Raw genomic sequence first — 17,134 nt, forward strand, 5'->3', positions numbered from 1 at the left:
TGGTGGGTGCAGCGGGGCTGGGATGAGCGGGAGCAGCATGTTGCCCAGCCCACCCTCATGCTCCTTCCTGGCCGCCTGCCGCTTCGTGCACTACTTTGTGCTGTGCAGAATTGACAAGCTGGTGGGTAAGGCTGGGCAGCGGCGGCACGGAGGTCCACTGATCCCCGCAGACTAGGCCAAGGGACCCCCCACACACACACGAATTCATGCACCGGGCCTCTAGTTATGACATGAGGCAGCTGGCTTTGAGTTGGGAGGCCTCCTGTATAAGGGTGTTGGGGAGTTGATACCCCCACTTCAAAATCTCCCCAACATTCTTAGCCTTTACTTAGTCACAGCTCCCCACTGACACATTTCAAAACAGTTTAATGACTATATAGTATTTTTGTCCTTTTTAATTTAGAAAGAGAGAGAAAGGGAAGAAAATAATACAAAAAAAAAACATTTGTTTAAATAACTATTGCAGAAAAGGAGATCTGGGCTGGATGCTGGGACCTACCTCTTCCAGAATGGGGGTTTATTATTGTTTTAAACAAACAAAGAAAAACAAAATAAATTATTCTGCTCAATACTGTTTGGCATAATTGCATTGTGTTTTTTTCTCATCTTCTAAACACTCAAAACAGCCTCTTCAGGAAGCATTGAGATGAGACTGGCAAGAATGGCTGGTGCCCTGGCTCTCCAGAACGGTGGGAGGAGGCAATCCATCAAACCCCTACTTCCCCCAACCCACCCCCATTCTTTATTTCACCTACTTTGGGAATTAGGAAGGTACAGACTCAAGCTAAATTCTCCATATATTAACTTTTGGGGGTGCCCACTGCTCCCCCCCAAGCCTCCTCTAATACTCTTCTGGTTACTGTTCCCCCAGCTGGCTGCAGGAACTACACCCACAGCCAGGAGGCTGCCTGGTGGTACCAACTCACTAAGAAAATGGGTGGCATGTGTGTTATCACTGCTGGATAGAGGGGGTCCTTTCAGTGGTTTGGAAGCTTCACAGAAGCTCTTGTCCTCCCTAAAATCCCCTGACCTTGAAGGCTGAATACCACCCGCAGCGTCCTCCCGGGGGTTAAACTGGGTTCAATCATGCAGGTAGTAGCTTCCAGTTGTAATCCCTGGTTGTTAGCTTCCCAGCCCACTCCGGAGCTGGAAATGGAAAGTGAGTGAGAGCGAAAAGGCAAGAGGTGAGCCGGCGGAAAGGGACCCATGGTCAGGGGAGGAGGCATGCAGAGGGGCAAGTCTACTCCTCCCCAGCTAGGCTCCCGGCTATTTCCACGGCCAGCTCGGGATTTTTTACAGAGTTTGTGTTGGTCAGCCATACCTGGTCATTGTAGGTTAACTAAATGATGAGCCCAAAGCAAAAACCACCCCCAAGCAAGAGGCTTCTTACTCCTCTTTGGGGTGATAAGTGAGGGAAGAAGGTGCATGCACCAGGCAGCTGGGCTCCCCATCTCCAGCCGTCTTTGCCACCAGCGGCTCCCGCTCCCTTGAGCCAGCCGAAGACGTGTTTGTGCGATAGAGAGAGAGAGAGAGAGAGAGAGAGAGAGAGAGAGAGAGAGAGAGAGAGAGAGAGAAGCAGCAGCGCCCTAAGCCATCCCAGGGCATGTTTTGATTTTTTTTTTTCTAGAGCAAGTAGCTGGTGAGGAGGCCCGGGGCCTAAGGAGACACTAGAAGTTGTAGCGAACAGTAGGGGCCTAGGATACACGTGAGTGAGAAGCACCTTACATTGGACGTGAGGGGGCTTCCTGGTCCCCCGCCCAGTTCCGTACACCCGAGTTCGAGTTGGGCCCTGGGCGAACCCCGCCCCCAAGCAAAGGGTGAGCACAGTTCGTTTTCTGGTGAGACACTAGATGCCCTGGTCAGAAAGGCCATTCCATAGGGTGGCCAAAGGCGGGGAGGGAGGGCGGTCGGGTGAGGGCCACTCGCCCTCTGGATTCTCACTGCCTTTCTTTGGTGGGTTAACACCCATCTCGGACTGAACAATAAATGCGGGGCCTGAAATTCTCTCGGAAGCCTGGAGAGGTTTGGGAGGGTTTTGGCTTTGCCTCTAAGGTCAAAGAGAGCTCCCCCTCCCCACTCCCATAAGTCACATGAACCGTTCCTGGACCCACGCGGGGCGCCGGGGAAGGGAAGCCGAGCCGCCACGGCCCGGCCCGCGTTTCCCTTTCCTTCTCGGCGTCCTCGGCGGGGTCAGGCCCGCAAGCAATTGCGACAGCCCCGACCCAGCCTGCAGACAGTACTTCTCCGAGGCCAGAGGCCACCTCTTCTCTTTAAAAAGCGTGAAACAAAATCCTACCCAAGAACCTAGGGCTGTGGGGGTTGGGTCGGCCGGTTCGCCCCGAAGGCCATTGATTGGAGGAGACGAGCCCAGCGCCGGAAGTCGACTCGAGTTGAGGGGCACGATTGACTGAGATAAACAGAGGCTCCGCCCGACCGCCGCGTTGATTGGGTGCCAGGCCCAGTCTTGTGATTGGCAGGGAACAGCCGGCGCTCGCTGGGCTGCAACATGATTGGTCCAGACCGCGGCCGGGCGTGTTCAGCGTTGCCCGGAGACGCCCCACGCCCGGCGACTCGCGCAGGCGGAAGCCGCCACCCACGGGCTGGTGTAGGGTCCCGACCCGGAGCGCGCACAGGCGCTGGGCGCTTGGCGGCGGGCGGGAAGAGTCGCGGCCAGACCTTTCTCAGTTGCCTCGGTAGACCTCGATCTTACTGGCCTTGGCCAGCATGTCGATGATGTGGGCCTCGAAGTCGGCGTCGTGCACGCCGGTCTTCCGGAACTCGCCCGCGTACCGGTTATTCTCCCAGTAGTGGTGCCAGTTGCCCCGGCTGTCAGCCCCGAACCCGTACACGTTCACCTGCAGGGGAGGGCGGTGCAAGTCACCCTGGGGGAGCCTTGTGTAGTAGTGGGGAAGGAGAAAGGAGCCGCAGCGACCCGACAACCCGGGAGGCCGGCAGCTAATCGATTCCCAGAGCGCGGGATGCATGGGAAGAGGGGACACCCAAGCCTGGGCTAAGGACACTGACCGAGGGGGACTACTGCCCCCTTTCAGCTCCTTCCACCCGTCTGATTGCTTCAAGAGCAACGCCCCAATTTAGGGCTAGCCCAACCCTTGCTAACTTTTTTTTTTAATGGAGTACTTTTATTTGAAAACTGGTCAAGTACCCAATACCCTACGTTAAAGGATTTACTGGCAAAAGTGGGTGTGCTGGGTGTGAGCACTGAAGTGTATGGCAGAGCACCCCTGCCCACTAGCAAGATGCCTCCTTGAATGACTAACCTCCGTTTTTAACAATAAGAGAGCAGGCCTGGGGAGATAACCATCCCGCTGAATCTTAACTACACTATCTCCATTCTATTCTACTTATGTCTTTTATTATTTTTTTTCTTTATGGCAAGTAATATCAATAATGGAAGTAGTATTCTATTTCCTTTGTGAATAAATTTAACTTTTAAATGAAGTGATTTCAGATTTGGTCAAATTATAGTAGTAAGCTTGGGAAATGCAGAGCTCCACCACCTAGAAATGAGGAGAAATCAAAGCCACTTGGTTTCTGCCTACAAAAGCACATTCCTCTTGAAGCACTACTGAGCCCTGAGAAGGGCTGCTTTCCCTTGCTCCGTGGGTCCCACTATTTACCCCCAGACTGGGCTACCCACCTCATCACACACATGCAGGGCAAAGAAGAGCACCAGCATCCCTGTGGAAGGGTACCGCCCGTGATGCTCTGTCCACCTGTCATGGATGTACTTGAAGAAGGCTGGGTTGTAGATCTGGACCTGGAGGAGAAAATGTGACAGGCACATGAGGGTTTGGGGGGCCTAGAGGCACAGGGACAGGCTCTGAGTAGCTTGTGCCAGTTCCTCCACGCTTGCCCTTCGACCTGTTCATCTGTGTTCCCTGTCTCCTTGCAGCCTCTGTGGAGGTCAGGCATCCCAGCAGATGGGGACACTGAAGGTTCTAGAAGGGCACTAAGGCATACCCGAACCACAGGACCAGGCACACCAGGAGGTCAGGTCTGCACTGTTTCCAATGAGGAGGGGATAAAGAAGGGGGCAGAGGAGGAAACTTACCTTTTCTTTGTCTACTCGAAGGAAGGACTTCACTGGAGCATAGGTACTGCAAGCAAACAAAAACACACAAAACATTTAGGTGCCTTCCCTCCTGCTCAGGCCTGAAGGATGACAGCCTCACCACAAGACCACCTGCTTCCAGACTGCTCTCCCACACCATATCACTGCAGTACCTCCCTTAGAACCTTCAATGACTCCCCATGCCCTTCAGGATAAAGTAAGGATGTTTTATTAGACATACATTGGCCCTTCCATATTCCAGCCCCAACTCTTCTCCCACAACTCTCTGCTATGAACTCTCCACTTGAGTTAGCCAATCATCTCAAACCCACCATGTGTGTGCTTTTACCTGTGCCCACCTGACACTCTTGCTACTCTCCTCACATTTGGCAAAAATCCCTCCTTCCCTATTAGCCAGCCATGACACCCGTAACCTACACTCCCTTTTTTAATCCCTTTTAAATCTCTGGGATTTAAACGCTATAGCATTTATTTTAGCTTTTAGGTCTCCCAAACATAAAGTCAGGACACTGTGACTTACAATTCTGTGTTTAAAAATACATGATGAAAACAGGCAAGAGGTCACAACAACTCAATTTTCCATTATTGGATGAATGGATAAACAAAATGTGACATGTCCATTCAGGGAAATACTATTTAGCCTTTAAAATGAATGAAATCTGCCCTAGCTGGTTTGGCTCGGTGGATAGAGCATTGGCCTGCAGACTGAAAGGTCCCAGGTTCGATGCCAGTCAAGGGCACATGCCAGGGTTGCAGATCCCCAGTGGGGGGCGTGCAGGAGGCAGCCAATCAATGATTCTCTCTCATCATTGATGTTTCTCTCTCTCCCTCTCCCTTCATCTCTGAAATCAATAAAAAATATAAATATATAAAATGAATGAAATCTGATCCATGCTACAGCATGGATGAACCTTAAAAACATCATGCTAAGTGAAATAAGTCAGATAAAAAGGGACAAATACTACATAAATCTACTTATATGAAGTACCTAGAATAGTCTTAATCATAGAGACAGAAATAACAGTGATTATCAGGGTCTTGGGGAAAACAGGAATGAGGAGTTATTACTTAATGGCTACAGAGTTTCCATTTGAGATGATAAAACAGTTCTGGAGATGGGCAGTGGTGATGTTTGCACAATAATGTGAATGTACTTAATGCTACTGAACTGTACAATTAAAATCGTAAATTTTAAGTTACACACATTTTGCTGCACACACAACTAAAACCATGGTTAAGACAGTTGATTAGTAGTTGCCTTGGGTGGTGGGGGTTAAGGGAGTGGGGGTGATGGCTATGGTGTACAGGGGTATCTTTAGATCTGCAGATTAAAGGTTTTCATTTTTAGAACATGACAGTGCTCTAAAATTAATTGTGGTGATGGTTATACAACTCTGAATAGGCCAAAAGCCATTGCATTATATACTTCACGTGGGTGAATTGTATGGTATGTGAATTATATCTCAATAAAGCTGCTAAAAAAAATACTTGGTTAGCCCTGGCCGCTGTGGCTCAGTTGGTTGGGCGTCATCCTGGGCACAAGGGGTTGCTGGATTGATTCCCAGTCAGGGCACATGCCCGGATTGCAGGCTCAATCCCTGGTAGGGGGTGTGCAGGAGGCAGCTGATAGATGTTTCTCTTAAATCAATGTTCTCTTTCTCTCTCCCTTCCTCTATTTCTAAAAATCAATAAGCCCTAACTGGTTTGGTTCAGTGGACAGAGTGTCAGCCTGAGGACTCAAGGGTCCCAGGTTCGATTCCAGTCAAGGGCATGTACCTTGGTTGCGGGCACATCCCCAGTAGGGAGTGTGCAGGAGGCAGCTGATCGATGTTTCTCTCTCAGTGATGTTTCTAGCTCTCTATCCCTCTCCCTTCCTCTCTGTAAAAAAAAAAAAATCAATAAAATATATTTTTTTAAAATCTTAAAAACAAACAAACAAACTAACAAAACCTTGGTTCACTGAATTTCCTGAGATTTCAAACGAAGCCACCGCCCCCAAAGAAAATTCTCAGAAGGCAGAGCTCCCACAGTTCGGAACCACCCCCTGGAAAGGAGACCAAAACCAGACTGTTCTTTCCTCACCTTTCCACCACCACTATGCTGGCTGTCACCATGCGGGAATTGACAAAAGAACATACTCAGGCCTCAGCTAAGGCACCACTTGGGGCCCTCCCTCCTGGGGCCCCCTCCGCACCAGCCCCTCCTGGCTAAAACAGTTAAAGGAATTCTAAGATCCAGTCCCCAGGAAGACTCCTCCCAAGGTGGTCCTGTCACCCATATTGCACTCCCAGTCAGCAGGGCAGCTCACAATCGGATCTGTCCCGTGGACAGGGCGCTCGCGATCCACAGCAGGTCCAGGGCCTTGAAGGGCACCAACACAAAGCTGACGTTGGCGGGCAGGTTCTTGGCACTCTCAGGGTACATGAAATGGTGGGTGGTTCGGCTGCCAACATCCTGCTCAAAGCCCACAGTTGGTGCCTGATTCATTCTGCAGGGACAAGAGGTTGACATGAGAAGAAACTGCCATAGAAACTGGTACACACAAAAGAAAAAGGCAAAAGAAGCTGGTACAAGATTTTTAGAGGACGATTTGGTGCTAGCCAAAAAATATATATAAATACACTCTGATCTAGCAATTCTATTACCAGAAATCCATCTGTAAAAATAGGTGCGGCCTGAGAGTGGTTGCTCAGTGGTTGAGCTATGAACTAGGAGGTCATGGTTCGATCCCAGTCATGGAATATGCCCAGGTTGTGGGCTCAATCCCCAATCATGGAGGAGGCAGCCAATCATTGATTCTCTCTCATCATTGATGTTTCTATCTCTCTCTCCCTCTCACTTCCTCTCTGAAATCAATAAAGATATATATATATTTTTAAAATAGGTGCATAAGTGTGCAAAGACGTGTGTACAAGGATATTCACTTCTATACCACAATAGTGAAAAGTAGAATCAAGCAATAAAGACTAGTTTATACATTTTGGCCCATTCACATACCATGTGGCCATCAGAATGAATGAAGTAGATTTACATGTGCTGGTAAGAAATAAGTCCAAGAGCCTTGGCCTGTGTGGCTCACTTGGTTGGGCATCATCCTGTACACCAGAAGGTTGTGGGTTTAATCAGGAGGCAGTCAGTTGATGTTGTGCTCTCACATCAATGTTTCTCTCTCTCTCTCTAAAAAATTGGTAAACTATTCTTTAAACAAAAAGACTAAGAGTTATTTAGTGAAAATAAACAAGTGGTGTGAGGTATCCCACGTCTTTCCTTATAATACATAGCTCTTGAATACCTACTGTGTGCAGCAGGAGGGAATTACAACACAGAAAAGGAAGACTTAAAAATTTTATAGTTTGCTAACCATTTTTCATTAAAAGAAAGAAAAAGAAAAAATACTTTTGCATACAAATAGAAAAAAATCTGGAATGGTATTAAAATTATTAATAATTCTTACTCTTGGGAAATGGGACGTAGGAGAATTCATTTTTATTGTGTACATCCCCCCCCCCCCTTCCCAATAATACCTCACTTCTGGGAGGAACAGAGCAGGTTGGATAGGAAGGCTTAATAGGGATGGTGTTTCTCAGCTGCTGGGGCACAGAAGGGTAGCAGGCAGTGGAAGTCTTGGCTGGGCTCTAAGCTAGACAGGAGTTGGGGTCAAGGTTGACTCTTGTGAAGACCCAAGAAACAAACCTCATGTCACCAGCAATGGAGAGACCAAGCTGGTCCTACAGATCAAAGGGCTACAGCTGCCCCAGGTTGACTTCTGAAGACAGCCCTCCACCTGCCTTTCCCACTGAATTGGCAGCCAGAGCTTTCAAAGTCCCTTCTTAGACCTGTCATCCAGCATCACTATGCCTCCCTCCCTTCAGTGGGCCCTGCTGCAGAGCCTCCACCTCCTTGAGGTTCCTCCCACTTGCTGGGCAGGTTGACTGGAGTAATGGACGCTTCATTCCCCAACCTCAGCCACTGTCTCTGGGTAAATAGAGGCCCCTCTTTAGCCCCCAGCTTGCCTCCTTTGCTAGCAACTGGACGATGGGGAGAATCTCAGGGGCTCTGGGTTCCTGGATGGTGCCTGGTACTCCCCTCCCCGTTACCGCACCATTCTCACCATAAGAAGGGTTTTGCAAGGAATGAGGAAAGCCTCCGAGACATTGCTGTCTCGGTGTTGCTATGGAGACAGCAACAGATTCTAAGATAAAGCCCTTCCTTCCTCCTCCTGGGAAACCCGGTCTTTCTGCAACGCTCATCCTACGAGAGACTTCGTGAAACTGGGCATTTTCAGTATCTTATTCTTAAGGGCTCTTCCTCCACGGAGTGGGGTGGCATTCCTGCCTCCAAGTCTAGTGAAGAAGTCAGAAAAAACAGGTCCAGGGCAGAAGGAGCAGCCCGCACCCGGCTCACAAGTCCACTCTTAGTCCCTGTCCATCCCCAGACTTCTTGTTCTGTGCCCCTGTCTGGAATGAATGCCCGTCCAACCCTTCTGTCCTCAAGGCTGGGCACTGATGTCTTGTTGAACAAGTGAGCCCTCCCTCCACCCCAATCTAAACCTTGTGACATAAAGGACAGCAGCCCAGAGCAAGCACCAGACATCCATCTGCTTGTCTGATTGATTCTACTTTTCTTCTTCTGTCCAGGACATCTGTCTTCTGTGAGTTCCAGGAGGAATCACCTTTGACTATTAAGCAAGATGTTGGTTTGGTTTGGCCCTCACCCCTGGTGCAACTACTGAGGAAACCAGGCAGGTAGGAGGGTCTCTGGTGGGAGTTTTCACCCGCAGCCAGCTAGGAGTCTAATTTCAGCTCTAATTCAGACTTGGAGACTGAGTACAGGCCTCAAGGAAAGTCTTAAATGGGAATTCTGCCTCCTCATCCACCCCAACAAAGGTGAGAACCTATCGCAGGTCTGGGTGTTAGAGACCTATAGCAGCCCCAGCTGCTGGCAGCTCCTACACTGCCAGACAAGGCCAGAGTCCAGTCCCCCCTCCAGGAGGCTTGGGGCCCCCGCGGCTCACCTCATGATGAAGTTGTGCCGGTCCACATCTGGCCCATAGCCAGAGCCCCGCAGGTTGCCCGAGTTCCCCACCACAGCACAGCGCCGGCACTGCTGGGGGTCCCGGAAACGGTAGGGGTTCTCGCCTGGTACTATCTGGAAGAGCTTCTCCAGCACCTCATTGGTATTGTGTGACTTGAACTGGGGCTGCAACATCTGCAGAGTGGAGGGGAGGGGAGTGGGTGTGAGCAGAGAGGGACTCCTGCCTGCCTCCCCTCCCCGGCCCTCACCCTCCAATATCCAAGCCACACGGGACCCCTAACCAGGCTGTCAGGGAGCAGGAGTTCTCTGAGCAGTGAGGACCCTCCCCTCAACCACAGTAAAGTCTCCCTTCCAGCTGCTCTGATGCACTGGAGGGGGGGTTGGAGGTCAAGGCACATTCTCCAGGGACCCGTAGGCCTGTGCCAGGAGCAGAGAAACTTCTTGGGTGGGCGCTCAGGCATGAAGAGGCCCCTGCTCAGCTGTCCCCTCCGGGCAGCTCTGAGTCACATCAAGAGGTCGTCTTGAGGTGCAGGTAAGGTGGAAAGTCCCACTGAGCTGCAGTCTGGGAGTGGAGGTGACAGAAGCTGCCTGGGGCAGAATTCATGGGATAGGTGGAGCCACTCCCTGAGCCTCCGGGAAAGGCAGAGAAGCGCAGACATTCTTTCAAAGCCAGACTAGCCAGAATGAAGCTGGTCTCCTGCATGTCCCAGCACCATGCAGGTGAAAAAAAAAAAAACCCACACAAAATGAGGCCCAGGTAGCATTCTAATGCCTTCAGAGCCAGGCAGGTGACACACAGGAATGAAGTGGCAGGTGGGGCTCATGGCAAACAGGAGGCCCCATCCATCAATAAGAGGCAACTTCAGTCAATTGTTGCCGCGTGAGATTGTGAGCCCAGAAGGGCTACACTGTCTAACTTTTCAAGAGAAGCCGAATGTATGGATTTCATGTGCAATATCCTGATTCATAAATGCTGATAACTAACAGTAATATTTTATTTTATTATTATTTTAAATATATTTTTATTGATTTCAGAGAGGAAGGGAGAGGGAGAGAGAGATAGAAACATCAATGATGAGAGAATCATCGATTGGTTGCCTCCTGCACACCCCACTCTGGGGATCAAGCCCGCAACCCGGGCATATGGCCCTACTGGGAATCGAACCATGACCTCCCGATTCACAGGTCGACGCTCAACCACTGAGCCACACCGGCCGAGTCACTGATAGTAATATTTTAAAAACACTGAGTGGGCTGGCCGTGGCCCACAGGCCACCAATTGGTAAGGTCAAGCTAGGCCTTTAAAATGCCCTGTGTGCCTGGCCTGTATGGCTCAGTTGGTTGGGCATCGTCCCATGCACCAAAATATCGCCAGTTCCATTCCATAGACCCCCAGTAGGGAGCGTGCAGGAGATGGCCGATCAATGCTGTGCTCTCACATCGATGTTTCTCCCTCTCTCTCTCTCTCCCTTCCTCTTTCTCTAAAAATTAATAAAAAAATCTTTAGCCCTAGCTGGTTTGGTTCAGTGGCTACAGTGTCCATCTGCGGACTGAAGGGTCCTGGGCTCGATTTCAGTCCAGAGCACATCCCAGGTTGCTGGCTCGATCCCCACTGTGGGGCATGCAGGAGGCAGCAAATCAATGATTCTCTCTCATCGTTGATGTTTCTATCTCTCTCCCCCTCTCCCTTCATCTCTAGAATCAATAAAAATTTATTTAATATCAAAATAAAAAATCTTTAAAAAATAAAATAAAATGCCCTGTGGTTGAGCCATAATACCTGGGTTTGTGGCTGAGCAGGAGTTGCTCAGGGGACAGAATACGTGGAAGGGATAGGGGATAGAGGGGGTCTGCTTCTCTTACCTCTTCTCAGCACAGGAAGGACCCCTGGGAACAAGAACACAAACTCAGAGCCCTGGCTGGTGCAGCTCCGTTGGTTGGAGCTTTGTCCCATGCACTGAATGGTGGCGGGTTCAATTCCCAGCCAGGGCACCCAGGTTGTGGGTTTGATCCCTGGTTGGGGCACAGACAGAAGGCAACTGATCGATGTTTCTCTCACACATCGATGTTTCTCTCTCTCCCCCTTCCTCTCTCTCTCTAAAATAAATCAAATAAAAAAATTTTTTTAAAATGAACACAAACTTAGCTATGTGTATTCCTAAGTTCACGGTTAAAGAGGGTGATTGTGGGGGCAGAGGAGAAGTGGCTTCTACTGCTTGCTGCTTGAAGAGCCCCGAGTTCCATCCCTGTGGGCTGGAAGTCTGGCCTGCCCATAGGCTTATCTCTGTCTGGTGTCCTGTTCTGGACCTCGGTGGCCACCACTGGGACCTGGGACCTTGGGCAAGCCCTGTGAACTCTGAACTTTGAAAGGAAGGCTGTGACTATGAGCAGTAGACAGGACCCTTCAAGGGCTCCAAGCTGTCACAGGAAGGCCCTGTGGGACTCCTGGTGACCCCTCCTGTCAGGAAGCAGGACCTGTAAGGCAGAATCCGCCACTTCTATTGTCTATGTCACCTGCCTGGCCCAGTGGGAATTTCTGGTCTATGCTCAGCCCCTACCAGCACTAGGGAAGATCAGGTCTCTCTCCTTCCAGGCCAAAGCTCACTGCCTTTCAGATTCTGGGATCCTAGTAGATAGCTCTGGTTAAATGGGCCTCTTGTTTTGTCAAGACTCTAGGGCCAGAAGACAGCCCCAAATCCCAGAGGGGGCTCTAAGAGTAACTCCCAAATGAAGTGGGGGAACAGATCCCTGGAGAAAAGCAGCAAAGGTAGACAGGAGGGGCCATGCCTCTCTCACCATCCACCACTTTTGGACATCAGGGGGCAGATCCATGTTCTCTCGGGTCCAGACAGGGGAAATGTTGCTGTCGAAGTGGCTGTCAAACCAGTCGGAGGTCCCGGCGTCGCCCATGCAGTGGCGGCAGGCACAGTTCTTGCCAGCGAGCCCCTCCTTGCTGAGGCGCTGTAGGCCGGCATAGCCAGGCACCAGCTTCACCCGGTGGGTGCCCCCCAGGGCCCCCGAGTCCAGGTAGGGCAGGGTGGCCATGCTGTGGTGAGAGTAGGTGAAGAGCAGTGACATGATGAACACCAGCAGGAAGGCCACGGAGAGGAACCACACCCGCAGGGAGCACTTCATGGTTTGAGGCCCCGGGAGGCTGGACCACCAGCCCGGAGGGCGGCCGGTGTCCCTGCGGCCACTGCTTTCTCGGCCACTGGCAGGCCTGCCTGTTCTAGGGCATAAGGGCGTGTGCTGCAGAGCAGATGGCAGCAGGCGTCCCAGGCCACGCCCAATCTCAAGGTCAGGAGAAAGCACGTGGGCAAGAGTGGCTCCCCTGTCCCTGAGCCACTTGGGCCCCTGCTTATGGCTTCATTGGGTCCCTCTGTCACTAGCTGGGCCACAGATGCTCTGCCTCTCCCGCTGCCCTGGCAAGGGGGAGGTCAGTCCATTCCAGCCTTCTAGTCCATTGGGCTTGCTGGCTGCCAGCGCTGGGGGTCCCCCTCTTTGGCGGCTTGAAATGATCCAGTCTGGAGTAGTCGAGGTCCTTGTGGTTCATGAGCAGACACCGAGGCAGCCCCTCGCCCCCTGCAGCAGGGAAGCCCTTGAACCCCAATCGCAACAGAGGACATGTGGGCTTCAAGCAGCCTTGATTCCATGCAAGAGGCAGCCACCCCTCAGATGGTCCTCCGGCCCCAACCCCTCTGCCAGGGGAGGGGACCCAGGCCCCAACCCTGAGGGAAGAAACCAGGACGCTCTGTGGGTGTCACAAAACCCTGCTGCAGAGACCAAGATCCTCCTTGCGTCAGGTTCTGTCCTTCCACTTCCCATCGAGGTACAGGTCCCTTCTCCCGATGGTCCCAGCCCCACTGCAGTTTCCTAAGGGGGTGCAGAGCTCCTGCAGCAATGGAGTCCTGGGGCCTGGGCACAGCTGCTGCTCAGCGGTGTGCTGCTTTGAACGCAGTCTGGGTCATCTGGGTCAGCAGAGCGTGTGCCAGGCTCCCAGCCAGAGCCCAGGCCTCCTTCCTGGTGCTGCTGGCCCGAACTCAGAGGCTGCTCTGCCCATCCCCGCTCCTCAGGGACCAGCCGTCCTGCCGTCTTGCCGTCAGCTCCTGCTAGCAGTAATCCCTTGGCAGGTTCCCCTCGCTTGTCAGGCGCCCGGCTGCCTTAGCATGACCCTGAAATTGCAGAGAGAAAAAATAACGTGCAGACAAAATGGCACACGTCAGCGGTTCTCAACCTGTGGGTCGCGATCCTTTTGGGAGTCGAACGACCCTTTCACAGGGGTCGCCTAAGACCATCGGAAAACACATATATAATTACATATTGTTTTTGTGATTAATCACTATGCTTTAATTATGTTCAGTTTGTAACAATGAACATACATCCTGCATATCAGATATTTACATTACGATTCATAACAGTAGAAAAATTAGTTATGAAGTAGCAACGGAAATAATTTTATGGTTGGGGGTCACCACAACATGAGGAACTGTAGGAAAGGGGCGCGACACTAGGAAGGTTGAGAACCACTGGCACACACGTTCTCCCCCAGCTCTGCCCCCAAGTCACAGCAGGAACCAAGCTGGTAGGAGAGGCAATGCCCACCTAACCGAAGGGTAAACAAAAGAAAGGGCTCTCGCCTCTACCTATCCACAGATAGCCGTTGCTCTCCTCACTTGGGGCCTCAGGACGAGATGAACCCACCATCCTCACTTCTTAGCCAGAAGGTAAACAAGGACTGAACGTGATCCCCTCGAGTCACAAGGCAAGTCCCTGCAAGAACCAGGTTTAGAAAGCTCCTAGCACCGTTTCCCTTACAGGCCCCCTCCCTGACCCCAGGCATGCGATCACCCAGGCCCAAGATTCATCCTGGCCCTCCTCAGCTCCCCGCCTGCTTCCTGCAAGGCTGCGCCTAATCCTTTTATTACCTTGTGGCCTGGGGAACAACTTTATAACAAACTCTCAATAGAATATGTTTTTTAAATGTCCCTAGTTCAGGTATGTGAGGTTAATTTCAGGTAAAACTTAACTGAACAATATCCCAGGGGACTGAGGATATGACTCCCGTCCTGGTGCCTGTGAGAAGCCCCTCTAAGTAACACAGGAGGCTGGCCCGGGCCCTGAAACTTGCCCTCTTCTCTCTCAATGTGGATTATAGATGAGACATTCCTGGGTTAGCTCGGGGATTAACCATCCTTCCAGGCCTGGTGTCAGGGACAGGACATGACTGTGTCTGAACACAGGGTGCCAAGGCTCAGCACCACCACCACCCGGCCCTCTGGGCATTGTCTTCATCTGTATGTTATGGATGAAATGACAGCCTGAGCCCTGTGCTGCCCTGGCTGGCAAGAGCAGGGAGAAGAGGCCACTTGCCAGTGGTTTGGCCTGAACCCACGCCATCTGCAAAGGAGCTGGGGCAGGGTCAAGGCAATGCTGAGAGTGCGGCCTCCGGGCCCTGGTCCCAACACCACAAGGATTACTTAATCCTGGCTCCCTGCCTCTCCCCGCCAGCTCCTGCCTAATCTGATAGTCTGGTTCTGACCTGACCCCTGGGCCTCACCACCGCTCACTGAGAGCCCCAGCTGCAGCCAGCTCTTCCCGGGTCCCCTGGCTGCTGCCCCTGGCTGCAGAGAAGGCCTCTCCGCCTCTCTGTTTAAGAACCTCAGCTGCCCCTTCGTGGCAGCTCAAATTTCTGGGGTCAAAGCCATCAGGGAAAGGAACCAGCACATTCCAACAAGGACAGCATTATCCAGCAGGGGGGCGGCAGAGGGCATGGGGGGGAAGGCAAGGCTCACAGAAGTGAAGGAACTTGCATTAAGTCAGACCTCAAGAATGGAGGCAAGATCTGAGTCCAGGTCTATCTGGTCCAAAGCCTGTGACTGGCCAGGGGTCAGGGATGAGAGACAAGGAGACACAGAAGCTGGCTTCCCAGGGTCAAGAGTGAAGCTTCCCCCACACGCCTCACCCAGGGCTCCTGGCTCTCCCCTCCTGGGGCCCCAGCAGCACTGGCTCTGGTGTGCTCCCTCCAACTCTACTGCCGTCTGGCAGGCCTGACTCCAGGCATGACATTTGGCTGAACGGTCTCTTCCAGTCCCCCCTGGGCCCATTTCCATGCCCAACATCTAAGGAGGAGAACTTGGTTTGACAGAGTTCCGCTCAGCGTCCCGTGACCTGAGTGTCAGCTGTGAGGCAAGGGGGCCCTGGGAGGCGGTGACGGTCCAGACTGAGCAAGGGATGGGAGCGGGGGCCTCCCTAGGGAGACCTGGTTTCTGGTGGGCAGCCTACAGTGGCCACTGAAGGCACAGGAGGCTCTAAAGGAAACATCCCCCATCAGGGGCGTCAGAACTCCTGGGGATTCTAACTCAATGAAGAGGCACCTGACCGCCTTGGTGGGGAGAGGAAAAGCCCTAGTTTCAAACAACATGTTAGGAAAGAGCACAGAAATAGAGTGGCTGGCAAAAGCCCAGCTTTGGGAACCCCACGGCCAGGCTGCTCCCGGGAGCTTGAGCTGCTCTGAGCTGCTCGACTTGCATTGAGTGCAAATGGAAGTGCAGGTTGTTGCTAATTGGGACTAAAAAAGATCAGAGGTCCCCAGGCATGCATTAAAAACCCCAGAAGTCATCCGCTGCTGACCCTCACTAAGTGCTTTCACTTGTCTCGTTTTCTCCTGGGAACCCCCAGTCCCTCCAGGAGCCCACTGACTACTTCTGATGTCTCCCCTTCACAGCTGCTCTGACATTCACACTAAGCCCATGCATATACCCCGATATAAAAAAGTCGGGGTGGGGGGGCGCAAGCACACACTTTGGCATCAGTCCCCACCTCTGTTGCCCACAAAAGGAAGCAGGCTAGCCTTCTGGGCCTCCCGGCTCATGACGCTTCTTTATTCTTCCGGTAGACACTTAAGGGGCCAGTGGGATGGGGTGGGATAGGACACCCCAACCCCCAAGTCTTACCTCACTTGGAACAATTTTTTTTTCCAGTAAGGCTTAATTCATATATAATAAAATACAGAGCTCTTTCCATGTAAAGCTTGGTGAATTTCCATGTATGTGTGCATCTGTGTAAAATACAGAGCATTGACATCATCAGTCCAGAAAGTTCCCTGTGCTCCCTTCCAGGCAAGATCCACCGCTCACAGTTCTCTGAGTTGTCACCACAGATTGGATTGACTTGCTCTTGAACCCCATACAAACACACAGTATGTATGTACCCTGGCGTCTGGCTTCTTTTGCCCGGTGCAGTGTTTTAGAGATTCATCCAGCAGTCTGTGTGCATCAGCAGTTTATCCTCCTCCATGTCTGGACATTTAAACTGCTTCCTGTTTTGGGTCATTAGGAATCTAACGGCCATGAACGTCTTGTGCAAGGCCTTTTGTGGACACCTCCCCCCTCCCCATGGCCCTTGGGTAAATGCCTGGGAGTGGAGCTGTTAGATCTTAGGATAGGTGTGTGCTTAACTTTACTAGAAATAACCATACAGTTTTCTAAAGTGGTTGTAGCATTGTACATTCCCACTAGTACTGTATGAGAGTTCCATTTGTTGTTCCACGCCGTGATCTTTTCTATCTTTTTAATTTTGGGCATCCTCGTGGTATATGGCAAACTCAGGTATTTCTACTACTGCCAGGTACACAGGAACATGTGCAGGAAGAGACGCAAAAGAATGCTCCTGACAGCACTGGGTAACCGCGGAAAACTGCAAGCGAAATGGCCATCAGCACAGAATGGATAAGTTGTGGTACATTCACGTCATATAGTAAAAATGAACGAACACCAGTTTTAGACATCAACAGGAATGAATATGAGCAAAAAACCCCATTATGTTGAGCAAAAAGAATAAGTCATGGATAAATGCCTAGAGTATGAGTTCATGAAAAGTTCAAAAGTACCCAAAGACAAGTAAGAAATTGTTTAGGCCTCTATACATAGAGGATAAAACAAATAGATACAATCAAGACAACAGAGCCAAATTCAGGAAATTCCCTCTGGAGGGGAAGGAAGGCAGATA

General features: G+C 51.4%; 1 protein-coding gene across 4 annotated transcripts in view; it reads right to left on the minus strand.

Annotated features, from left to right (window-relative positions):
* Positions 1–349: 349 nt before the first annotated feature.
* ST3GAL2 (ST3 beta-galactoside alpha-2,3-sialyltransferase 2) overlaps positions 350–17,134 on the minus strand; it is a 42,683-nt gene continuing 25,898 nt past the window's right edge. For 3 of the 4 annotated variants that reach the window (XM_036345949.1, XM_036345952.1, XM_036345951.1), the window contains 6 exons: positions 11,924–13,299; positions 9,108–9,301; positions 6,402–6,581; positions 4,073–4,118; positions 3,659–3,778; positions 350–2,855 (listed from right to left, as the gene is read on the minus strand). In XM_036345949.1, the coding sequence (XP_036201842.1) occupies positions 2,682–2,855; positions 3,659–3,778; positions 4,073–4,118; positions 6,402–6,581; positions 9,108–9,301; positions 11,924–12,262 (1,053 nt within the window). In that variant the 5' untranslated portion in view covers positions 12,263–13,299 and the 3' untranslated portion in view covers positions 350–2,681. Of the gene's footprint in view, positions 2,856–3,658; positions 3,779–4,072; positions 4,119–6,401; positions 6,582–9,107; positions 9,302–11,923; positions 13,300–13,770; positions 13,898–16,080; positions 16,695–17,134 lie in introns of those variants that run through there. The other variant, XM_036345953.1, reaches the window with a different exon arrangement.

Source organism: Myotis myotis, unplaced genomic scaffold (genome assembly GCF_014108235.1).
Source record: "Myotis myotis isolate mMyoMyo1 unplaced genomic scaffold, mMyoMyo1.p scaffold_m19_p_19, whole genome shotgun sequence".
In the NCBI taxonomy this organism is placed as follows: domain Eukaryota; kingdom Metazoa; phylum Chordata; class Mammalia; order Chiroptera; family Vespertilionidae; genus Myotis; species Myotis myotis.